General features: G+C 40.9%; 1 protein-coding gene across 1 annotated transcript in view; it reads right to left on the reverse strand.

Moving 5' to 3' along the window:
* The window catches only part of CPVL (carboxypeptidase vitellogenic like), a gene marked incomplete at both ends in the record, with an annotated part of 97442 nt that overhangs the window by 14830 nt on the left and 55341 nt on the right, over positions 1 to 27271 (reverse strand). The window contains 2 exon segments of the mRNA XM_079711132.1: positions 8712 to 8851; positions 8854 to 8893. Coding sequence (XP_079567258.1) covers positions 8712 to 8851; positions 8854 to 8893 — 180 coding nt within the window.

Consider the following 27271-nt stretch of genomic DNA (forward strand, 5'->3'; position numbering starts at 1 on the left):
TATTGTAGTGGTAAGCCAGTAAGTTTTGGAGCGATTCCTTATTCTGCAATAAATAACTGAAAAAGGGAAATATTTCCAGACAATTCTTGATTCTTTTCCCTGAAAGATCTGTTGTTCCTATCTTAAATCTTGGTGTGAACTGAAAAACAAGGCTGGATCCATCTTTCTAATGCAGATAGAAGACATAATGACACTAAGAGCTCAAGTGAAAGCTTACATTATGCAAACAAAGGAAGACCAATACCCCATGTGGCCTTAGGCCATCTACCAACTGCTGCTGTTATCTGTTCACCCACCCCCACGCAAACCCTGAGAGCTTGCAACTGCATTGTCTCGGTGGTCTTTGTGGTAGACAGATGCATCATCAGATCCCCTTTCAAGGATGGACTTGCGGCCCAGCTGTGGGAAGTCCAGTCAGCAGACGGCCTCCAGCTCCTTTGGGGTCTGCCTCAGCTGCAGAGCACAGCCTTTCCCCAAAATGATGCCCTTCCTGGGGCATCCCACATTTGGTGACTAAGTGAGGGGGGGTGGGTATAAAGGCCTGACCATTTTTGTCTGATGTAAGATGCTCTGATGGAAACTACTCCCTCTGGAGCTCCCTTGCAGGTTGGCCAAGGTTCGTCAGGCCTCTATCATAGTTTGGTTTTCTCCTCTGCCAATTCTGCTTCCTACCCCTTCCTTTCTCAGGTGTTAATCCCTAATAAACATTGTGCACTCCAAACTTTGCCTCAATGCCTGCTTCTGGAGAATCCGTGAAGCTCTTGATGGCAAGTTTTATATTGAGGGCAGGGGTATGTTTTGATTGCTATGTCTGATTTTCTGCCCACAGTCTGATTCCCAGAAGTGGACAGAAGAACTTTCCCCAGGTCTGGAAGATGGAGACAAAGAACCCATGAATCAGGCCATCCCTCTTGGTAAAAATCAAGAGCTGGGAGAGAGAAGATTCTGTTTAACAATTTCTGTAACAAAGCCAAAACATCTTCCCAGGAATTAGCTGCATTTGGTAATCACTGTCTCAAATCTGTTTAACAGTTACTTTCCTCCATTAAATATTGTTTTAACTTCTCATACCCTATCAAGTAGTTGAATGCAATAGTTACATTTATTGCTCTTTGCTTACTCTGATATTGTCAGTGCAACCAAGGACTTGCTGAAGACCTTTCTGGAACTGTTGGTTTCTTCAGAAATACTTTCTAATGCTCCCTAAGATGTTTAAAATTCTAAATTAAAAAAAAAAAAGAATTATCAGAAAGTTCAAGAGAGGCAGGTGGCCAGCTCGGTCATTCTCTCTGTGGATTATCCGTGGACATGATGAAATCCTAGCCTGACCTTCCCTTCCACTTGAAGGACTGTGGTTATTCTTTTCTCCATTTTTCAGTTGTGTGTAGTCAAAGAAACAAAATGGTTGATGTTAGTTTTAGAAAAGCACAATTAAGAAGCTGTAGTTGTTAATTGTTTTCTGTCTGCACACCGGGCTTTCCCCATCTTCCTACTCCTTGTAAGGACTCTGCTTTTCTTTAGAAAACAGCCTCTTTTTTTTTTTTTTTTTTTTTTGGTACTATAACTCAGTTCAAACCTTGTATTTTACAGATGAACAAACTGAGGCTCAGAAAAGCCTATGACTTCCCAGATGATATAACAAGGGAGGTCCAAGTCTTAGAATGACACAGATTGTGGAGGCCAGACCAACAAGGGGCAACAAATAGCACTCATTCTTCATCTGATCTCCGAAGGCTTGATGGAGCTGGTTGGTTTTCCTGGGCCTCCCTTGATGGAGAAACTGCTCCCCATCTCTGTACCTTGACACTCCCCTGGGAGAGCTGTCATTCCTTTAAGTGGACATTTTAGGGAACCATCTGGAGACAAGTCTACTTTGGTTTCGATTTTTAAATTAAGAGCTGTGGAGTTTGGCAGAGAGTGAGTTTTCTTTTTTGGCAGACACATACACATGCTTCTGTTTTGTGTGTCAAATGTTAAAAAGCCAAGTCCACGGTTGAGGCCCGTTTCTTTCACTATCAGATGCCTGACATCTGAACAGTATCCTTAATCCACAGAGAATGCCTTTGTGAACACCAGAGCTCTTTTCCCTCCTTCATCCCTGCCCCTCCCCCCAATCTCCACACACCACCCCCAATCCTATGCTGAGGCATTAGGGGAAGGAGCACTGTCAGCACTGTAAAATCACCTACATAAAATGCAGATCCCTCGCCTCTGTGTGGTAAAACTCTTCTATCACAAACATATGTGGGCCTCGCTTCTTTTGTTAGCCGGTTTTTGGCAGCCATAGGAGTGCCATTTCATCTCTTAATGTGTTTTGCATTCACCAGAAGAGTCAGCGGGCTCAGTGTGATAGTTGCCACAAGTTTCTGAGCGGTGGTCAATCCCTTCTCCCACCTCTACGGCCCCAATCTCACCTCCCAAGCTGGGCATTCCGTGCACAGCACCGAGCAGGACACGTGTGATGCCAGGCACTGGAGCGTTTCACAAGGAAGGTCCAGGGGACATAGCATAACAGGTGGCTGAGGCAGCCGTCAAAGGATCTGGAGGACATGCTGAATGTGCCTGGTGGGATTCTCATCATAAAGCAGTGCAGCGGACAGGGGGTTAAGGACGTGCCCATCGCTCCCTGGCAGCTCGGCATGCTTGTTTGCCCTTAATGTCCTGAATACTAATATTCCAACTTTCCTCTAAGGGAAAATCAAACATTTTCCCTGATCTTGACTTTTACCATTTATAATTTTCCTTTTTTTTCTGTATATTCTTATAAGTGATCCACGGTAACAATAATAATAAGCAAATGTTTCCTATGAGTCAGGGACTGCTCTAAGCTAATTAGCTTATAGAATCCCCTCAATAATCCTATGAGGATACTATAGACTGAGTGGCTTAAAGAACAGAAATTTCTCACAGTTTTGGCATCTGGGAAGTCCAAGATCAAGGTGCTAGCTGACTGGGTTTCTGATGAGAGCTCTCTTCCTGGCTTGCAGATGGCTGCCTTCTTGCTGTGTCCTCACATGGCCGAGACAGAGAGAGGGCAAGCGTTCTCTCCTTAATCCCACAGAATCAGGGCCCTACCCTTATGACCTCATTTAACCTTAATTACCTCCTTAGAGGCCATATCTCCAAATACAGACACATCCTAAGTTAGGTCTTCAACATCCTAAGTTAGGGAGACACAATTCAGTCCATAACAGGTAGATATTATTACTACCCCTATTTTATAGGAGATGAAGTCATGGTATAGAGAGGTGAAAAACTTGCCCAAGGTCACATAGCTATTAAGTAGAAGATTAAGTAGGCAAACCATGGTCTTCCTGACTCAAATACTCTATTACAGTACTGAGGACACTGGAACACTCTATTATAGTATTGGAGGCCACTGGAACACTCTATTATAGTATTGGAGGCCACTGGAACACTGTAGTATAATGTTGGAGGCCCCTGTAACACTGTACCATACTATTGGAGGCCACTGTAACTCTCTATTATAGTATTGGAGGCCACTGGAAGACTCTATTATAGTATTGAGGCCACTGAACACTCTATTACAGTATTGGAGGCCACTGGAACACTCTATTATAGTATTGAGGCCACTGAACACTCTATTATAGTATTGGAGGCCACTAGAACACTCTATTATAGTATTAGAGGCCACTGTAACCCTCTATTATAGTATTGGAGGCCACTGGAACACTCTATTACAGTATTGAGACCACTATAATACTCTACTATAGTACTGAGACCACTATAATAGTCTATTATAGTATTAGAGGCCACTCTATAGTGGTCTCTAACCACTCTGTTACACAGTCTCTACATATGTTATAGGTATACGCATGTACAACACACATACACAAACACACATATCCATATAACCTAATACTGTATACAGTTTTATTCAGTAACAATGATCATTCCTAAACTAGTCAGTAGTTGACGTAAAAAAAAATCTCCCCAACAGAAAGATGTCTACAAACAAATTTTTCCTTGTGGGAGAAAAGAACTCAATTAAGAGTGTGTGTGTAGAGGGTCATGATACCAAAGTGGATAGCATGAATATACTCAGAATTTGTACTGGAAGGGATCTCAAACCAGAGCAAGAAGTTTAGAGCTCTGTCTATGGGATGTGATTAACTTTCTGAGTACAAACTCTACCCTGACCCACCAGGCCCCGTACGATATGGCCACAGCCAATCCTCCATCTTTGCCTCCCCTCTTTCCCTATTCCTCCCTCAGATCCACTGGCCCTCCTTCCTTTCCTCAGGCACATCCAGCTTATTTCTGCCCCTTGGCACATTTAGACATTCTCTGCATGGAAACGCTGGTCCACATCTGCACATGGAGGCTGCTTCATGTCCTACTGTCTCACCTCTTCAGTGAGGCTTCTGGGATCCACCATCCAAAGTAGTCCCTGTACCAGCTCTTTCACATCATCCAGTTTTATTTTCTGGCATTATCTGATTTGTGAATGTCTATATTTGCTTATTTTCTGCCTTTATTTCTTCCCTCCTTTGAGTAAAATCTCCTTGATAGAGTAGACTTTATTATCATATTCAGTCTTCTGATCTTATAGCAGCCAGACCATCCAGTCAGTGAATGGGAGGATGGAATCAGAAATAAAAGATTGTGGGCATTTCATCATTAAACTAATATTTCTTCATTTCTAGCCACAGGCAAAGTATTACTGTATTCTAATCATGGGAGGTAAGTTTAGAACCTCATGAGTATTTACAAATATCTTTTTTTTTATACTGCCCTGAAGGAACGCCTAACAAATGTCTTTCAAACATGTGAAAAGATTAAATAAACAAGTTTTTTTCCGGAGTGTTTCTCTTCTCTTCTATTTAGTTAACATTCTCCACCTTACTGGCAATTAAATATCAGAGGCAATCTGACAGACATAGGCACACAGGCTCTGGGAACAAACTGAATTAAGTTTGAATCCCAGTGCTGTCATTGGATGATTCTGGATTAACTGTTTACCTTCTCGGAGTCTGTTTCCTCATATGTAAGTAAAATGGAAATTATATTATATAATTTTCAGAGGTTATTCTGATAATATCCATTAAGTACCTATCACAACAGCTGGCACATATTTAGTGTTCAACAAACGAAAGCTATCTTTATCATTATTGAACTTAAATATAGGTAGATGAGCCCATCCCTTATAACTCTGATCTTTTATTTGCCTCTTCTCTTTCATTTATTTTGCACACAAAAAATCATAATCTATCTTTTGCCTGATTTATTTACATAGTTTATGTAGATCAGTAGGACTACTGACACACATGATATTCGTTGGAAAATTAGCTTATAATTAATAATAATAATAACAGCAACAAAAGGAAACAACCTTACGTGGCCAACAAGAGGGTAATTAAGAAAATTAATTTTATCAATTCAATGGAGTATTACTTAAAAATAAGTTAAGAATCTATACTGTAACTTTGAAAATATGTATGATACAATGTTAAAAGAACAAAACAGCAAGTGCCACATCCTGTACTGGCAGAGACACTTGTTGCTCTCAATCCTCCTACTAAGAAAAACTGGAAAAGCTGGACAAAATACAGAACACACCCACTTGAAAATCCTGAGGATCACCCAAGGCAGCCCGGATATAAGAGGTGTATTAGTTTCCTATTGTTGCTGTAACAAACCACCACAAATTTAAGTGCCTTAAAACAACAATAATTTCTTATTTTATAATTCTGGAGGTCAGAGGTCAGAAATGGTCCCACTGGACTAAAGATGTTGGCTAAGCTAACTAAGATGTTGGCAAGGTTCCATTCCTTCTGGAGGCTCTAGGGGAGAATCTGTTTCTTTGTGATTCCTAGTTTCTAGAGGCTGCCTGCATTCCTTATTAGCTCATGGTCTTTCCTCTATCTTCAAAGCCAGCAACACAGCATCTTTGAAACCCTCTCTGACTCTGACTCTCCTGCTTCCCTCATTCACTCATAAGGACCTTTGTGATTATACTGGCCCATCTGGATAATCCAGAATAATTTCCCCATCTCTAGGTCAGATGATTAACAACCTTATTTCCATATGTAGCCTTAATTCCTTCTTTCCATATGAAACAACATATTGACAGGTTCCAGAGATTAGGGGGAAGGTCTCTTTGGGGGCCCATTATTCTGCCCACTACAAGGGGCCAGACTTGCAAACTGAAGGAGAGGGCAACAAGCTGAGTCTGGCATTCTCTGGCCCTGTCTGCATCAAAGCAATAGTTGATTCAGCAGCCAAGAGGCTACAAAACCAAGCATAAAGTGGTAGTTAAGAGACTGGAAATTTGAATGGAGCTTTGGGAGACAAAAAGTACAGATTTAAAGTCACTCAATTCCAGACTTGATAAAGGTGCTTGCCTCTATTCTAATTGCCTGACAGAAGCAAAGCAAAATCTCTTTGAAGGTAAACATCATCAGCCAAAAACTCAAACTATCTCCATAATTTTACCTGTTTAATGTCTGACATTCAACTGAAAATTTCTAAGCATATCAGGAAAAAGTACCAAATTACCATACAAAAAGAGAATAAATAAATCTCATGAACACAAAGCTGAGCAAACATACCACACAGGAAAGAGTACACACTGAATACGTCCATTTATAAAAATTCAAAAACTTGCAAAAGTAATCTAGGCTATTAGAAGTCAGGACAGTGGTTACTCTGGGGAGGAGGGGAGTAGTGACTATGGGGTGGGGGGGCAGTGGTTCTATTCTATTTCTTTATTTAGGTAACAGTCACAGGGGTATGTTCACTTTGTGAAAATTCATTTACCTGTATATTTGTGACTTGTTCACTTTTCCATATTATGTTATAACTCAGTAAGTTTTTTTTTAAGTAACAAAGTAGAATCAACCTTATATTACACTGTTAAAATTATGCAAAAACCTGTACCTGTGAACATATGAATCAATTAAAATTCAATTTCAGATGTTGAAATTGTTGAATTTTTTTTTCTCTTTTTAAAAAATATTTGAATTGCTATATAACTTGTGTTACTTAAAAAGAGACAAATAAACAACAAAATTAAGTCCAGATTATTTTCTGCAACTGAAGAGCCTCCACTTGTCCAGGAATTTCAATATTTTGGAATCTGTCTTCAGAGTTAACTATTTATTGTGGTCCCCAACTCAATACCAGATTCAAGATCGCTCAAGTTTACAGAAGCAGATGGGGCTGACAAGGCACTTCCCATCCTCTCTTGAGATCTCTCTGCATGTAAAGTCACTTCTTTCTGTCCTTCCCTGTCCCATTTTCAGACTTCATATATATACTGCCAGAATTGTTCCTGCTCTGAGACATTTAGTTTGCCATTCCACCAGTAGTTAATTCTTTGGTATAATTTATCTCAATTTAGAAACTGTAATGTTGTATCTTTTCAAAGTTTACCTTCACTTGAGCCCAGAAATATGCCTCTCAACTGTTTCTGTTGTCCAAGGTAGTTAACATTTTGTGTAATATTTAAATTTGTTAAATTTCATGTTATTTAATGGTTAGAATGACCAGGGTATGGTAGGAAGGCTACCTTTTCACATTAGAATACCCGTAATTTCTGCTGGATCTATCATTTTTTTAAACATAAATGAGTAATTCAGATGATAACCCAGTGACCCCTGATAAAATACTTTGTGATCTCTCATTTACAATCCTAAAGCAAAGTACTTTTAAAGTAGAACTCCTATGATTAATTTCTGTTTGGAGCATGGATTTGCCTAAAGGAAAACTCAAGCATTAGAAAGCTATTCTTGGGCTTCCCTGGTGGTGCAGTGGTTGAGAGTCCGCCTGCCGATGCAGGGGACACGGGTTCGTGCCCCGGTCTGGGAAGATCCCACATGCCGCGGAGCGGCTGGGCCCGTGAGCCATGGCTGCTGAGCCTGCGCGTCCAGAGCCTGTGCTCCGCAACGGGAGAGGCCACAACAGTGAGAGGCCCGCGTACCGCAAAAAAAAAAAAAAAAAAAAAAAAAAGAAAGCTATTCTTCCAAATACTTGGAGGTACAGAATTGAGGTCCCAGCGTTACCTCACATAAAAAATTGGGGAATAAAATCAAGTCTAGAAGAATAAATTTTTCCTCTTGAGACTAACTAAGCAAAACTAAGGGGCTTTCTTAATTTCTCCAGACACTTTCTGGAGGTAAACAGTGTAATCATCGTGTAAACATTAAGGAAGACCTATTCATCTTCGAGGAGCTGAGACCTGCAAACTGGAGGAGCAGTGGACAGGCTTGGCCAGAGTAACAACTGACCCCTAAAGGAGAGGTCACACTAAGGCACCAGATAGATTTTGTCCTGGGGCTCCATGTGTAATACGTGAATGTGATCATAGGTTTGCCAGAGGAGATTACATTGAACCTTCCTCATGTAATTTGTTCACGCTCTCTTTTGTTCCCCAAATAGACTAATTCTCTCATTAATGATTCACCTTTTGGGGTTGAGTATTATCTTTTTTAAAATCTTTTTAATTGTCACCTTATCTCTTAAATAATACCTACACTATTGTCTGACAACTTTTGTCTTAAACATTGAGTATTTGTATTTTAATATGAACTCAGACCACCCTTCCCAGTGGAAAGGAGGACAAAAGAAGACACCTTTTGGTTATTGTATGACTTTGCTTAAAGCTGACCATGTCTTATGGGTATTCGGGCTTTCATTTCAATCTCATCACCCCATTCTTACAACCTGCATGCTGGGAAGCATTTTCATACCTGATAGAAGCTATCCACTTGCTGTACATAACCAGCCACTTCAGGATCAGATTTAAGGACCTTCCAAACTTTTCTTTCTGTCTTCTTATAATCCTGGGATCCTTTCCAGTTCATGGCCATCAAGGAGCGCTCTGTCAGGGAGCTGCCACGATGATGTCCAGTTGGCCATTGTAGATTAGAACCTGAAATGAAATTGAGTCGTGGGCAAATGCAGGATTCAGCAGGGGAAGCCAGTCAATGTATCTAGGTACAGATAGTGCACACAAGAGAGAAAGGGGAATGTTAGCTGCTCTGGGGCGCTGCTCAGAGACGCCAACCCAGGAACTCAGTAGGGTCACTTTCTTCCAGTTGGCTACATATACCAACAACCTGAAATAAACTCAAGCCTTGTCTCAACCACTGCATTCTTCCAAAAGTTTGATTCTTCATAGGAATCTGCATACATCTCTCTTGTTGCAAAAGCATTTGTGCTGTATTACTCAGCAATATAGGTTTTACTTGGATGTATGGCTACGTTAAGGAAGAAGACTGTGGTTACAGTTCAGTGGAACTAAGGAATGGTACACACTAGGATTGTCATGAAGCCTGCATTTGATTATCTTCACTTTTCAGGCCCTGTAGCAGCTGGCAAGCTGGGCATCCCCTCGTGGCTGCTGCTAATCCATGCTGCTTTCCCCTCCTACATTTCAGTGACAACTATAATTTTTTGAGGCAGACAGATAGATGCAGGTGCCTCAAATTTGTTATTTGTTGGAGGCAACCATGTCTGCTATGCCACTTCCAAAGACCTTCTTTCTTAAATAGGATAGCCACTTGTCAAAAATGAGGAATGTCCTTCAAAATGCCTAAGATACATTTTTTTTTAGCCAAGTTGATGGGTACTGTAGGAGAAACTCTGAGGCAACTCTGGTCTTTTCTTCCCAAACAGCTTTCAAGATATTCAGATAATACCCAATGCTGCTGAAGTTGTGAAGCTACTGGGGACAGTGTGAATGGCATTACTCTTCAGGAAAGCAACCATCACTTTTTAATGCAAAGACTTTATAATGTTGAGACTTTGTCCCAGTAATCCCAGTTTGTGGAATAAGCTCTGTGAAAATAAGCCCAAAGGGGAAAAAAAAATAACAATATTCACTGAAACTTTATAATGACAAATTTGAACACAGTCTAAAAGTTCCATATTAGTGAGTGGTTAAATAACCATGGTACAGAAATTCTATGGGATACTGCAAAGCCACTTAAACTGTTGGACTACCAAGTTGTCACCTCATTCTCCTTAAGTCCAGCCTCTTTCTCCTGAACTCAGGGAGATGGCTATCTTAACCTTGTGTTCCTCATCCCATTTCTCATTCCAGAAGTGCACATTATGGGGCTCACTGCCTTTATTTCCCTGCTCTTTGGATCTGTGCTCTTTACTGTCTGTGGATAAAGTCTGAAAATTATTGCCTCATATACTATGTCCATCTTATATCTGTTTATAGTGTAAGTACAAACTCAGTGGATGATAATGCCAGAAGAAGAATTCTGATTTTTAAAAAAATTGTTCATCATCAGCTTTCTCACAAAATAGTTGTGGTTCATTTATTCTCTGTAAATAAAAAAATTTTTTTTTTCCTGGTAAAATAAATAAATAAATAAACGGTTGGACTAAACCATGAAGCAATGTGGAAAATGCTTATCACATAATGTTAAGTATGAAAGCTGAATGCCAAATATATATCCCAATTATGATATATAAAATTGACATACTTATTTACATATATGGAATGAAACTTTAAAAGAAAGGAATAGAGTTGATTAATTTTGGTGGTGGAAATCTGAGTAATTTTCCCCTTTGTTTTCTACTCTCCTTAGGCTATTTTTTACACTTGTTGATTCTCATAAGGTATTGTCACTCCAGCACCAACAAAGAGATTTTCTTCAACTCCATGCTACCTTTGATCTATTTGGAGGCTCTGGTTTGACTCAAGTGAAGACCTTCGGTTGAATGCTCAAACTGGATATAAAATGTTTCACTGCATGTTTCCATCTCTGCCCTCCTGGTACAGGCTTCTTAAAAGGCTTATACATAATTAAAAAGCCCAGGACTTTTACACACTCCAAATCCTCAAGCAGCAGTGGGCCAGGATTCAGCCTAAGATGAAAGAGCCCTGGGCCTCACCTATAGGAACACAGGGTCTTTCATGTTACTCAGTCATCATCACCACATCCACTCTCCTATGAAGAACCCCCCCTTACAGAAAATCCTGATGGATTTAAAGCCTCTTTAAAAAACTCAACTATAGCAATAAAATTTTGCATTGTTTATACAAAGAAATTGCCTCAAAGACCTTGAATACTTATGGCCCATGCAAAACTCCTACAGCTGTTTTGCCAACAGTATGGAAACAATTACACATGATCTGTACCAGGAAACAAGGCTTAAATACTTCACCATTCTAGGAAGGCTTGATTATAGCTGATTAACGAAGATAATCATCTATAAAGTAATTCTTCTAGAATTCAGTGAAAAGATGCTGATTAACTAGCACACACACAAGTGTATGTAGCCATCTTTCTTCTTCGTGGCTACCCTATGAAGCTTGCATCCTTTCTGAGTGTCATCAAGATATTGTTACCTTACTATCATCAGGATATTCTGAAACTGATTTGAATTTTCATCTTTGAGGGATGATAGCAAAATCCACAGATTACAGCAAAAACAGGCTGATATGTACAGCGTTAGGGTACACGTTTGTTGAAATGAATTGAAACGAAGCCCATCCCTGAGCCATTTCCCTTGTTTTTCAAGACATCATAAACAAGAATACTAACACTCCAGAATGAGGCAGTGAAGGGCTGGACAGCATAATTTTGTGCATGTGATGTGCAGAAAGCCTACTTTTGGGGGCAAATGGAAATCCTTCCTTCGCAAAGCAAGGAAAACAATTTTAACTACTAAAGGGCACATAAGTCAAATGCAACAAAAAAACAAATCAGGTTAATGATCAAGCAAAGTGATTTCAGAGCTGGCATTTAAGGCTGCCTTAAAATAAGAATTCCAGAGCTTCTATTTTTATCTAAATGTCACATTTACTCTCTTCAGCCCCCACAGGAATATCCCAGTTGGGTGCCTCCAGGGCTGGGTGAGTGGGTGAGATATCCCAGGATCCGGTGACAGTGAGCTGAGAAGCCAGGTGGGTGTAGCACTGGGCTGGGTGGTCCTGAAGCCGGAGGGCACGTGTTGGCCACCCACATCCTGAGAGACAGAGAAGTTCCAGGACAAGGCTTAAACCGCAATGGGTTGGCCACTTACGAAGGATCTGCACACATTCGCCCACTTCTTCCTGGTGGGGTGATCTGTCCCGGTTTGCCCTGGACGGAGGAGTTTCCCAGGATGCAGGGCTTGCAGGCTAAAACTGGGACAGTCTGGGGCAAACCTTCCCCTGAGGCTTGCTGGTATTTTAAGCAACAGGGTGTAAAGACAGAGAGGTGGAGACAGAAATGAATGCAGCTTTTAGCTATGCTTCCCTTGTCAGGAGTGACTCTAACAAAACAAGCGGCAGGGAAAGCGCTGGTTGGAGTAGGTTTCCAGGGACACACCAGGCAGCACCCCTGAACAACCAGTGTCCTCACTTTCCTTTCTGGTCAGCTGTGAGGCCTCAGTTAAAGAGCAGAGGCACTCCTTTTAGAGAATTTTCTTTTCTTTTACTACTTAGAGGTCTGACTGGTTAGTTTGTTGAAACTGATGGTGATGCGAAGACATGGAAAAATACTTATTAAAAAAATCAATGAAAAACTATGATCCCACTGTTCATGCTCTATAATTACTATATTTTAAAAGGATGCTTCAAACTTGGGAAAAGAATACATCAAAATACTAGCAGTTAAGGTAGTCAAAATATGGGCGATTTGTTTTAACTTGGCTATTTTCTAAGTTTTTGGGGTATGTTGGGATGCTTCCATAATGAAAAAATAATAAAAAGAACAATAACACTAAGAGGTTGGACACAATTTGGCAAAAGATGGGTCTTTATTGGGGAATAATTTGTGCTAACTCAAGTATTTCCAGCTCTCAGTTTTTTTTCATGACAACTAGGTAAACAGTATAACTTTAGTTCAATCATAGATGATCTTAAAAACTCATTCCAGAATTCAAGCATTTAAAAGAGATGGCACTAGGTGATTTGGATTACGAGCATCTCTCTCTCTCTCTCCGTTTTTTTTTCAAAAGGAAGAGATGAGAAAATCATTTTTTTAATGTTCTTTACTTTTCAAAGTGTTTTCATGTACACATGGCTTTATTCACATCCAGCTTCACAGGGTGGGGATGAGAAGTATTACAAGGCCCGCCTCCACTTTACTGTAAAGGAAATCGTGACACAGGGAGGTGTCAGAATGCATCCTAGATCCCACACTTCCAAACTTCTTCCTAAAACGCCTTAAGAAAGGAGCTAAATTCCTGCAAACAACAAGCATTTACTGACTCCCCACAGCTACATGTTTAAGCGCTACTCCAAGCCTTAGGAAATAGAGAGTTGGTGGAGAAGGAGACATAGTTCACATCTCCGGTTCAGAAACAATCTCATCTGTTTGTCCAACTCTGGAGACATCTCTCATTCCTCACTTTGGCTCTATGGACCAGGATGTGTACAAGGACATTACCCAGCTGGTAACAGATGCCTCACTTCTGTTATAGGGACTGGCCCTGATTAAGCAGCTGTGGGACAGCATCAGCTCCTGAAGAACAGAGATCTCTTAGCCCTCACTCCACCTTCAGCCCTTGCACAGTGCCTGATACCCCATAAGACGTATGGACACTTGTAGAGTATAGGCAATTGTGCTCTTTAAAGGCTTTCTGTAGTGCTGTATAGTGATTGCCATTTTGTTTGGCCCAGGTCCACTCCCCCTTCCCCTGGTAACTGTATTCCCATTCCCTCAACGGATACAGCCCTAGTGGAGGCTGGCGATCAGTGTTCTTCCTCCTCTATGCAAGGGATGAGCATGTGACCTAAGCTAGGGCACTCAAATGCTCTCTCCCTAGAATTTGGATTGTGGACAGAATGACACAGGCTTCCCTGATGAGTCTGCCCATTAGTTTTGCTACCTAGATCCCCAGAGTTTTCCCTGGTCCCTACCTTTCCCCACTCTAGTTCTTCAGTTTGTCCATGAATTCTGTGACCTATCCTGTCTTCTGAGCAGTTCTTTTCATGCTTCAAGTAACCACAGTTGCTGATGTTGCTAAAAGCATGAAATCCAAACTCATACACCATTGGACCAGTGCCTCACATGCCCCAGCATGCAGTAACTGGGAATTCTTGGACATGTGGTTTAACCTCCATGAGTTGTGGTTGCCTTTTCTGGACATGTAGATGTAAGACCTACATCTCACTGTAGTGAGAATTAACGAGAAAATATGAACAGGGTTCTAAGCACAGCACTGGATACGAATTGGGGGAGTTAGGTAAATATAGTCCTCCTCTTCAAGTAGGTTGATAATGTGATAATGACTTGGAAGACTGACTCGACAAAGAACTTCTTCTAGAATAAACCTCCAAAATATGCAGATGGTCTTTCTGTGTCAAATCCTTGGTTGTCGGGCTTCCCTGGTGGCGCAGTGGTTGAGAGTCCGCCTGCCGATGCAGGGGACACGGGTTCGTGCCCCGGTCTGGGAAGATCCCACGTGCCGCGGAGCGGCTGGGCCCGTGAGCCATGGCCGCTGGGCCTGTGCGTCCGGAGCCTGTGCTCCGCAACGGGAGAGGCCACAACAGTGAGAGGCCCACATAACGCAAAAAAAAAAAAAAAAAAAAAAAAAATCCTTGGTTGTCAGTCTCACTCTTTTAGACAAAGGCCAACAGTAGGAGGGAATCCAGCCAGGGTAAACCTGAACTCTGTGTACTCAAATGCATGAAATAACATGCCTTTCATGACTAATTTTACACACATTGGGCATGGTGTCTCAGCAGTCTTTTCTTGGTACTCAGAGCCATAAGTCTATAAATTACCCTTTAAAAGGAACTTGTAATTTTGAAGCATCCCAAGAAATTTCCCCATACCTAAATGCTAGAAAAGTATGGTTAAGAGTATAGATTTTAAAAGGACATTTTGGAATAGTAGAACTCTCTCATTGTTCTAATTATGTTGCAGGAACTGTGCTAAGCATTTTACATCCATGATTTTACAACATCCCCAGAAGGCAAGTGTTATTTATGCCATTTTAGGAACAAAGGGACAGAGATGCAGGGAGGTGAGCCAGCTGGTAACAGAGATTCAAGTTCAGATCTGCCTGAGTCCAAAGTGTGTGCTCTAACCCCTCTTCCACACTGCTCAGTGTGTTCCGCTCCCTCCACTGCCCCCTGCCCAGAGAATACACTGAACAGGTGGTTTATTCTTTGTAATTACACATGCAAGGAGCAAACTTAAATGTAAGCATGACTCTTTGGAATGAAGGATACATGTTTATAGTTAAGAGCACAGGCTCTGTAGCTGGGTTTGAACCTAGCTCTGCCACTTACTAGCAGGACTATCTTGATTAAGTTACATAACCTGTCTAGAGGTCAGTTTCCTCACCTGCAAAATGGATAGAAGAGAAATATATATGAGCGAGAGTCAATGGGAGAATTACATAACATAATGCATGTAAGCTCTTTGTGTCCCAGGCACATAGTAAGTGTTCAGTTAACACTAGCTATTATTATTATTATTGCATTTGAATAATTCAACATAGCTATTCAAATAGCTCCACAATTTCCAAATGAGATGTTACCTGTGGATTTCAATTGTGATTTTGGAGGTAAGAGTTACAATAACTCTTAGGATGGCAAGAGTTCTAATGTAACTGCACTAGGTCATCAATTTCATAAAACAAATGGCAGGGGCTTATAAAAGTCGTATGACACTTGCAGACAGGAGTCTTGAGCTCCAGCCCTGGCTCAGCCTCCCAAGGCCTGTGCTACTGAGTGCCTTGGAGCTGTCATCTACTCACTCTGAGCCTTAATTTTCTCCTCTGTGAAGTGGAATATCTACATCCTAGAGTTCTTGGGAGGACCACATGGGATACTAGTTATAAAAATATCCTATAAGCTGAAGAGCAAGGTTTTATTATTGTTTTTGTTACTCTTTATTAAGAATAATCTGAAAAATAAATTTCTATAGTGGTGTGCAAACATTTTCAATTGGCTGCATTTAGCTTGCAGATATATTCATCTAGGTCCACATGGTGTTGTTACTGTTTTGGCAATTAGATGCTGTCATTTAAATACCCAGAGATCTGACCATGCCAGGCCTATATTTCCTCTCGGCCAAGATGAGTGCAGGCTGTGCAATAGTTATCTCCCTAAGACACAGTCCTACCCCTTCCTGAGTGTCCTTCCCTCACCCCCAACAGAGGTGCAAGGGCAGCTGTCGTTTATTCAATGCTTATGCTATCGTTCTTCTTAGAAGAGAAACATATTCCTCTGTATCCATGTCTCTGTCACAGGTAGAAAAGAAAGATCAATAGGTCTCAATCCAACTCTACTCATTCATTTCATTTTCTTCAGCTAAGTTTCACTTCCATCTGAATGGAAAGGAAGTGGCCTTTTGTCTGAGCTGGAGAAAAGAGTTCGTGTTCACTTATACATGGAATGTGTTTGTTTGTTTGTTTAATCTGCTCATGTGAAATTTCTATTTATTCAACAGTAAATCTTTGTGGTGAGCCTAAGGATTGGGCAATAAGAGAACAGACATGAAAAGATGTGACCCTGTCCTCCTTATACTCCAGATTTTTAAAAAATTTTTCAATATAGTGAATAATCAGAAGAGGAAAAGCAAGTTTACTCTTTCGTTCTCTAAGTTTTCCTTAAAAAGAGGACTTTAAAAATGTCAGTTTCACTTAAATCTTTCTAAAATCTAAATCATTTTAACATTTCAAACCATAAACTTTTCAGGTTCTGGATGTACATAAATCAGTAGTTTTTTCATGGATTTCACCCTCTCAGCAAGAAAACCTCCCTTTAGGAAAGACCTAGTGAACAGAATGAGATGATGATTAACCCTTATTTTATACAGTATAAGCTTCTGAAGGATAAATATTTTCCAGGCAGATATAAAGCAACCAATTGTGTCAGCTAAAGATAGCTGCACGCCAGTTTACCTGCCAACTCAACTAAGAAGATCCCACACTCTCTAAACTCAGATTTTGACTTCAAGTAAGTTCGGGGGACAAGGGATGATACTCAAAGGGGAAAAGAGACAACTGTGTTTTTGATGGTGCCTGCGAACACTTGAAAGAAGGGGTTTGGGGCTTCCCTGGTGGCGCAGTGGTTGAGAGTCCGCCTGCCGATGCAGGGGACACGGGTTCGTGCCCCAGTCCGGGAAGATCCCACATGCCTCAGAGCGGCTGGGCCCGTGAGCCATGGCTGCTGAGCCTGTGCGTCCAGAGCCTGTACTCTGCAATGGGAGAGGCCACAACAGTGAGAGCCCTGCGTACTGCAAAAAAAAAAAAAAAAAAAAAAAAAGAAGGGGTTTGGGGCAAAAATGTATATAAATGTGCATTTTGTTATATTTTCATTGTTGCCTGTATTAAAGTATTAAGACTGAAAATAAATCACATAAGGCCCACTTTCTGGTCTAAACTTTACCTTTTTAAAAATCCAAACCGAAACACACGTGTTGCTGACACAGAACACAAAGCATTTCTCTTTAAATCCCCGATACCTCCCCTACTTATTAGGAAAATTACAGAGATGCCGCAGAAGGAGGCTTTGGTCTCTCAGCACAACAGGAAAGCAAACTGATCTTTGGTGAGAAGGCTGGATTTTTGTTGTTGCGTTTTTAGACGAAAGATTTATGCTTATATTTTGGCCCATTTACAATCCATCATAATACTTTGCAGACAAAGTTATGCTCTTTTCCCAATGATCCAGTGACCTTAATCTCTAACATTTTGTGGTTTCCTGTTTGGGGAAACAGCCTAAGCTATTCCAGGCTGCACAGCATTCCCAGTTGGCTGCTGTCTGTCTTAGTTTTGAATGTTCTCCTGTTCGCTAATCAAAAAAAAAAAAAATTTTTTTTTTAAAAAGAAGCCTTCCCTACAGATGCTAAATCAATGAAACTCCTACAAAGCAGCCCTCCACACTTCCTCTTCCGGCTGCCTTACCTATCATTCTTCTATTACAAACTCCAACATAGCCAGGAGTTCTTTCTGCCTGGAGCAATTAGCATGACCCACCAGTAACTTTCTCCCAAAGAGAAGAGAATTAATTTCATTAATATCCAACTCAACCCAGGCCAATCCCCAAGGGTTTCTCAAAAGCTCAGCTGCAAAAGAAAAACAATTTCAGCTGTATAGTATAACGTTTAGCCATTTTCCCCACTGGAGGCAGAGCTGTTATTCTTCCAGGGACAACGCCTGGGCCCCAGTTGCCCGTCGCTCGCACTTTGGGCCCTACTTCTTCCTGGTGACTTTGCAGGGATATAGGGCTATAACCCTCAGGAAGCCTGAGTCCCCAGGGCCTGCCTGGAGGAGACTGTGGCAGAAAAATAATGCCAGCATTGAATGAAACAGTAGTCACTTCTGCAAGCAAGTCGTTCTTCAAATGAGACATATTTTGCTTCCAAGTTTAAGGAAGACAAAGAAAGAGAGAAAATGGACTTAGAATAAACACCCCCATGTTCGTGCCATTCCCCTACCAGCTGGTTTTGCCAAGATGAGTAGAGAAAAATGAGAGTGGGGCAGGGAGTTTGAGTGAGTGTCCAGTGATTACACAAATAATAGTGAGTGTCCAGTGATTACACAAAGAAAATTATTCCTGCCTTCTTGCAACTTAACTCTAAATAATTTAGTTGCTTTTAGAATGGAACAAGAAGCAAAGCCAACTTGAAAATAATCCAGTGAGCCATCACTCCAACCCAGGGATCTTTGAAAAAATTTTAACTACCTAGAACAGCATAATTAACATGACTTTTAATAATGACCCAGAATAATATTTTCCTCCCATTTGAAGAGAAGAGTCCTGGGGGCCCACTCTAGGGGGTCCTTTGCTCTGCTTCTTGTTTCAGGGTCTGTTCTCATAGCCCTTTTCTGATCCCCTCACCTCTAACCATCACCTCTCACCTCTTGTCCATCCTCAGTAACTGGATTTAATGAACTCAAAGTGCTCCAGGAGCAGGCCTGCCTCTCCCCCAGACAAGGCTCTCCAGAGAGGAGTGTCCTCCCTGGTTGTCAGAATGTCAGCTTCAAGGTCATGCCAAGGGTACTCTCCAAACACTGCCCCATGCTTGCCAATGTTATCACTCTACTAAAAAAGTGGGCTGAGGAACCAATTTCTTTATCTTTCCACATTATTAAATGTACTTAATTAACCAGTACACATTTGCACATAAACCAAACCAACAAGAAACAGCCCCCAAAAGCAAACAAGAATTGCTATAATTTATAATATTTAAGTCTATAGGAATTGACTCACACTCATCAATACAGTAGCCACTGGCCACACGTGGCCAGTGAGCACTTGAAATGTAGCTAGTCCAAACTGAGATGTGCTCTAAGATACACACTGAATTGTGAAGATTTAATACAAAGAAGAGAATGTATAATCTCTCAATAATTTTTTAATATTGATTAAATGCTGGTATGATAACATATTGGATGTACTGGGTTAAAGAAAACATGTTGTTAAATTAAATTCATCCGTTTATTTTGATATTTTTAATGTGCCTTCTAGAAAATTTAAAATTCTATATGTGACTTGTATTTCTATTGGACAGCAGCCATATACCTTGGATTTGGTATATCCTGCAAAGAAAATTGGTCCCTTTGTCAACAGCTGCCAAATGACAGCAGTAACTTCCAAGGACAGCCACACTTAGAGGAGTGATCTGCAATTCATGAAGCTGGATTCAGCAAATCAGAAAGAATTTCCTATGGAGGAGTGGAGGATGCTCCTACAGTCTCAATCATTACAGCAGAAATAGGAAGGAGCTACAGGAAAACCCCCTGCCATCAAGTCCCCCTGCCAGCTCCCTGTTCCCCAACATTATCAACATCACTCAAGTTCAAAAAAACATTAGTTGTCACCATAAAAATGAATGGATTCACCAAGGATTTTGAGGGTGAACAAAACCTGAAAGCTAAGCCCCTGCCACTAAACAGTGTCACTGCTGCCCCACTACCCGTTGTGCCCAGGCAGGACAGGGAATGATCTCCCTGCTGAAGTTATCCTGAGGGCCAGCTGAGAGCAGAGTGGTCTTGTTGCAGGAGGAATGCTAAACCACCTGGAAAAAGCTTTAATTTCGAGGCACCTGGAAGCTCCCAAAGGAATATAAACAGTGGGAAGGGAGGCCTTAGAGAGGCCGCAGAGTACTCACCAAGCAGCAAGGTGCAGCTCACTTTGGATTCGGGCTGCCCTTTGAGACAAATCGACCCACTTCTCCCATAATAAACTTTCCTTCTAGCTTGAGAAAATTCTAGTTCTCTGTGGATGAAGATTACTTTGCCTTTCTCTTAGGAGAGGACTAGAGGGACAGTAAGTAGGCCCTCATCCAAAGAGCCAGAGAGGTCACTTCTACAAGTCTAATTCCTACCTGTTGTTATCAATCTCCAGGTGAGCAGCAAAGTCAGTGAAAAGTTCCCAGCCAGGCTGATCTCACGAAAGAAAGCAAGTGGCTGGTTGTACGGCTTACTTTTCTTTATCAAAAAAAAATTTTTTTAAGTCCAAGTGGGGGCTTTCCTGGTGGCGCAGTGGTTGAGAGTCCACCTGCCGATGCAGGGGACACGGGTTCGTGCCCCAGTCCGGGAGGATCCCACATGCCGCGGAGCGGCTGGGCCCGTGAGCCATGGCCGCCGAGCCTGCGCGTCCGGAGCCTGTGCTCCGCAACGGGAGAGGCCACAACAGTGAGAGGCCCGCGTACCGCAAAAAAAAAAAAAAAAAGTCTAAGTGGTGCTCTGGCTCGTTATGTTTTCATCTATATGGGAAAACCTGGTATCAGTCAGGTTGCAAGATTCTCTGCCCCATACTCTCAATAGTGGTATTTACCAAGGTCCCCTCATTACTCTGCAATTAGGGTTTTTTTGGTGGTTTTTTCCTCCCCTAAACACTACTCCCCCTTATTTGGTAAGGAAAGCATCCCTTTCCCTTTTCTTCCTAGAGAATGTCAAATGGTCTCAAAAGGATTGTACACATCCCTGTAACAAACAGGGGGACTGTCAGGGGGCTGAAGAAACAGACTTGAAGGTGCAGAGTGAAAGGAGCACCAGGTGAGGACAATCAAGACAGAGGAGGTCAAGGGCTCCTGCCCAGAGCAATTCTTTCGAAAGCTTGGTTAAAGGTTCTTCTGGCTTTCATGTAGTCACATGCCATTCGGCACAAGGACACTGTGCCGGGTGCTGTTACCCGGTGACAACATTTGAGAGCCGCTCATAACGAGCAAGTAGATAGCAGAGGCTGCCCCACTGCGGGGGGGCGGGGTTGGACGACTTCTACCGTGCAGGCCAGGCAAATCCAGTGGGGAAAAGCCCCTAGGAAGAGCCCGAGAGGTTGTGAATGTGGCTTCCTGAGGCAGTGGGAAGTACGTGAATGCTACTCTCCTTACTGGACTGCAAGGCCAGGGCCAAAAGCCACGGAATTAAGTCATCCACATTCAGATGGAAGCAGAGGAAACTGCAGTGCCAAGAGCCCTGGGCCAGGAGGCAGATCCTGTGGCAAACAGACTTAAATGATGATGGTGATGATGATGACTATGATTAGGCAAACCCAAACCCAAACCCAAACCCTGGCTCTATCACATCTGATGTGACTATCATAGAGAGCAAATAAGCGCCCTAGTGCCAATCTATCCATTAAACACGAGTAAAGCTTATTTCTTTCTTTCTTTCTTTTTTTTTTTTTTTTGCGGTACACGGGCCTCCCACCGCCGTGGCCTCTCCCGTTGCGGAGCACAGGCTCCAGACGCGCAGGCTCAGCAGCCACAGCTCACGGGCCCAGCAGCTCTGCGGCACGTGGGATCCTCCCGGACCGGGGCACGAACCCATGTCCCCTGCATTGGCAGGCGGACTCTCAACCACTGCGTCACCAGGGAAGCCCCTAAAGCTTATTTCTTAATTTCCTTTTTTTAAAAAATAAAATATTAATGTACACTATTTCCCCCCCGAGACCCCAGGGGATGGTGGTTGGCACACGCTGCTTTGAAGACCACTGGTTTCCAATGATCCACTCTTTTAGAACATGTTGGCATCGTTTTGCATCTTCTCCTGTTGTACTAAGACACAAGAAATAAAGACTGAGAAGCTACTGCAGCGTGGTGACATTTATTGCACAAGAGATACTCCTCATTGTATCCAGAAAGCAATACTCTTCTCACGCTTTCCGTATTTATCTTTTCCAAGTAAAGTCAACTGATGTAATTGCCTGTGTTTCATACCAGCTGGATTTCATAGCAACTGGATTTAAATGTGCGTTTCTTAGCTTGTTGATTTTTAGGTCCCTGGAATCTACATAACAAATGGTATCACCACTTAATATCTTTCTTCTTGTAACACCCTCACTCTGCTGTATTTGGGTGGCTCCAGATTAAATTCTACTTTTATGTTGCCATAAATCACAAACGTACCTTCTAATGTTTTGAGCATGAGGTACCTTCAAACAACAACAAAATAAAGCCCTGACAAAATGATGACATCATCAACAAGCAAAGCAATTTGAAATAAACCAATTCACACAGCAGAATATATTATCAAATGGCTTAAAGAAATAAGTAAGAGTAAATAAAAATATATGCTGGTTCTCATTTGAGTATTTCACCCCAACATCAGTTTAAAGGACAAACAAGAAAAGGCGTCAATAGCATGGCAATTTGGGGTGAAATCAAAGTCTGTTTAATAATTTATGGGTATGCTTTTTTCCTTTTATTCATTCAAATGCTTAAAAATCAAAGAAGACCAGAAGAAGCATGCCTCATTAAAAAAAATTACTGCTGTTCTTGCACTTGGATTATAACTAAAATAGGTAAAAGTAATTCACAAAGAACTCGACAGTATAACTGATTTTCAAATGCATACTATTTTTATTTGCCTGCAAAGTGATGACTGCTTATTGATAGTATGATTACGTAAAACACAGGTCCCAGGATTAGCTTCCCTCTCTTCTGTTATGCTTCCCTAAAAACTACTCCCTCCCCACAGAAGTTTTTCACAGAATGGTACTGGCATTCTCTTTATGGTCTTCAAAGGGTTTGAAAGAAAAGTGATCATATCAGATTATAGTCAACACAGCTAGACTTCTCCCATCACAGTCCGATGGAAGCTCAGAGTCCAACTTAGCAGTTGAAGAATCGGACCCAATTAAGTGTTAAATTTTTATTGGTATGCTAGACATTTATCAAATCTAGTTTCCTGGCACTATTACCATTGACATTTTGCCATCAGAAGATGTTACGAAGGAAAATGCCACAAGCAATTAAAATGACTACTAAAATGACTTAGATTTACTAGAAAATTTTACCTTTCAAACTTCTAAGTCACATCCATTAGCCAGGAATTGCCCATTTCTAAATGAAGATCTTTTGATAGCCTAGGATAAGTAAATAAAACTCTTGACGACCTGGGTATTAAGATTTCAGTCTGGTGGTGAAGTTGAGAAGCATTAAGATCCTGAATTCTGAAGATGCAATTAGTTGAAACTTAATGAGCTGCAGAATGATAAGTGACAGGGAAATGTAACTTTATATTTACAATTTCCTGACTAGATGAACTTTTAAACACAGCAAACTAAGCCCTACCCAAGGGCAATCTAACCTTTAAAAGCAAAAGCATATGGAGGTATTAGCCTTTGGAGATGGTACCTCTTAAAACTGCAGTGGCCTTCCAGACAACTTAGCAACAAGGGCAACCTCAATCCAAGGGCAACATTTTGCTTTGGATCCAAATGGCCTCTAGAGCTGTAGCTCCTGTTTTTTTGAAATAATGGTTTCATACAGGAAATACACCACACACACACACTCACACACACACACTCACATTCTCTCTCTCATGTACTCTTAGTCTTTGAAAATATAGCGTATATATTTTTAGGAAGGCAAGAGCTGCAACCAAACAGAGAAATGGAGGTTGGAAACACTCAGAATCTCTAGCAAGAATCTTCATAAGAAAATGTAACTTCTTTATCAGAAAGTACTAAGGACCGGGGGACTTCTACAAAGAACAAGGGATTCAAAACCAATAGCTTTTATGGGGTATGGGCTGCATTTCCTAGATTTTAGAGATGCCCTATCCCTATCTATCTACCCACTACTGTATTTTATTACTTTGAAAATCAGGATACATCTTACAATCAGTGTATTTGTTTTTGTTTTTTAAAAAAATGCTGCTTAAAAGAGGAAGGAATCTAACATACATAATATAATCAATAGTAACTGGAGTGGTGAATTACTTGCACTTACTAAAATTCAAATAAGTTTACTATAAAGACAGTTTATGATGTAAATGAACAGATCATCTGTCTTCTTTCTGTCAGTCTGTCCTTTTCCCCCTCCTTTCCTTCCTTCCATCCCTCCTTCCTTCCTTCAAAGTTTACTGCACACTACTATGTGCTAGTTGCTATACTAGGCAACTAAATCAGAACCTTTGGTGGAGGGGGTCGTAATTAAGTATTTTATAAAGCTTCCCAGGTACTTCTAATTCAAAGAGAGCAATGTGAACCACAGCTGAAGTGGAAGAACAGTTTTAAGAATGGTAGGAAAAGAGATTAAGGGAAGTAAAATGTTCTAAGCAACATCTACTCTCTGTGAAGCCTTTTATTACTTCCTTTGTTCCCAAGGCAATTCTTCTTTCATTATTAACGTTTGTTGAGTGCCTACTATGTGCCAGGCACAGTGGTAGGCCCTGGGTACAGAGTGGTGAACAAGAAGGTAAGATGGCTGCCCTTACACGGTTTGTTGTCTATGAGATAGAATTTTACAGATTAGGAAGTGAAAGGGAGAACTTCAATTCCAGGCAGCTTGACTTCTGACACCGAACACATTTTAACATCACCATCAGGGAGTTGTAACATAATTTGCAAGTAAATTGGCTACCCACCAATGAGCATAGAGAGCCAGGTAGAAAAAGATTATTTTAATTACCTGCTATTTTGGATTATGTAATCAATGTCCTCCAGCGAGGAAAACTGATGGAATTCTCTGTGAGAGTAGATCAGTGTCCTTGCCTCCACCAAAATGCCTCATAATTCTCTGAAGTATGCTGAGGGACTTTAAAGTCATGGCCATACTAAGCAGTCCACATGCTCACAACATGGTCAATTAAATCTCTGCAAAGCACTAATCACAGTCTACCTCCTTCAAAATTTTATTGTATATATTATATATACACCAAAGAATGTATTATAACATATCTGTAGGTTAGGAAGTATAAGAATAAATATACATTCACAAATGCACCAGCCACCTTAAGAACTAGTGTAGTACCAATATCATTGAATCTACCCAGTGAACTTCTCCCCTATCCCAACCCCTGCCTGTCTACCCCACAGAGAGAACCACTATATAATACTATTTCATTTATAGGCAATATCCAAAATAGGCAAATCCATAGATACAGTAGATTAGTGGTTTCCAGGGGGTGGAGGGTGGGAGAAAATGGGAATTACTGCTAAAGCATAAGGGGTTTGGGGGGAACATGACAAAAATATTCTAAAATTAAACAGTGATGATGGTTGCAAAAATTTGTGCATATTTAAAAAACTACAGACTTGAACATTTTAAATGGGTGAATTCTGTATTATGTGAATTATATCTTCAATCAAGCTGTTAAAGAAATAGTATAAAGAAATCCTGCATACTCTTTATGTAGCCTACAAAATATTAACATTTTCAATAACAACCACGCAATCATCAAAACCAGAAAATTAACACTGATATAATACTATTTTCTTGCTACAGATTTTATTTTAAAATTTCCACTTGTCCCTTAATAACCTTTTTCTGATCCTGGATGCAATAAAAGGTCACATGTTATATATATTTAGTTGTAAAGTCTCCTTAATCCCTCAGTGTTTGTGTGTGTGTAGGTATGTGTGTGTCATTCATGTCCTTTGACAAGTACTAGCCAGTTACTTTGTGGCTAAATTTGTCCCCTAATTTGAGTTTGTCTGCTGTTGCCTCATGATCAAATTCATTCATTTCTGGCAACACACATTAGTGTTGTTGTGTCCTTCTCAGTACAACATATCAGGAGGCACAAATGTTGATTTGTCCCATTACTGGTGATGTTAACTTAGATCCTTTGGTTCATATGCCAGACTTCTCCACTATAAAGCTACTATTTTCCCCTTCATCATAAATATTTTGAAGGAGGATACTTTGAGACTATGTAAACATTCTGATTCTCATCATACTTTCACTAACTGATGTCAGTATCCACTGATGATTCTTTCCTGAAGCAATTATTACTGTCCTATTTGTCAAATAATGATTTTCTATTCCATTATTTCTTACACATTTATTAATTGGATTTTTCTCCCATTCATTTTTTATTTGTTTATATCATCATGAACCCTGATTTTAAAGGGAATGCATATTATGTTTTATAGAACAGAGTAATGCTTACTGATAGATTTTTATTAGGTCAATTAAGTCCCATACTATGATAGGCTAAATAATGCCCTGTCACAACATATCTAGTCCTAATTCCTGGAACCAGTGAATGTTACCTTCTGCAGAATAAATAAATTAATTAATTACTTAATTAAAAAAATAGAGACTTTGCATGTGTGATTAACTTAAGCATCTTGAGATGGGGAGATTATCAAGGAGGTCCCTAAATGCAATCTCCTGTATTCTTCTAAGAGGGAGGCAGACGATATTTGACCACAGAAGAGGAGAGGGCAATGTGACCACAGAGGCAGATGTTAGAATGATATGGCCACAGCCAAGGAATGCCAACAGCCACCAGAAGCTGGAATGGATTATCCCATTAGAGCCACCCTATTGACACCTTGGTTTCAGCCCAGTGAAAGTGACTTTGGATTTCTAACCTCCAGAACTGCGAGAAAACAAATTTCTGTAGTTTATGCCATCAAGTTTGTGGTAATCCATTACAGCAAGCATAGGAAATTAATACAGATACTACTATTCCTCGTTTGCTAAAAATTTTTATCCTAAGTGGGTTTTAATTTTATCAAATCTACTTTTTTGCATCTATTAAGATATAAAATTGTTTTCTCTTTTAACATTTTAGGTGGTAAATTGCATGATAGAACTTCTAATGCAAAAATATCCTTGCATTCATGGGATCAACCCAACCTGATCTTTTTTATTCACTGGTGGATTTCTGGGCTCTCTATTCTCTTCCATTTATCTATTTGTCTGTTCTCCAGCCAATACTATACTGTTTTTTTTGTGTGTGTGTGGTACACGGGCCTCTCACTGTTGTGGCCTCTCCCATTGTGGAGCACAGGCTCTGGACACGCAGGCTCAGCGGCCATGGCTCACAGGCCCAGCCACTCTGCGGCATGTGGGATCTTCCCGGACGAGGGCACGAACCCGTGTCCCCTGCATCGGCAGGCGGACTCTCAATCACTGCTCCACCAGGGAAGCCCTATACTGTC

Source organism: Hyperoodon ampullatus, assembly GCF_949752795.1.
Source record: "Hyperoodon ampullatus genome assembly, chromosome: 9".
Lineage (NCBI taxonomy): Eukaryota > Metazoa > Chordata > Mammalia > Artiodactyla > Ziphiidae > Hyperoodon > Hyperoodon ampullatus.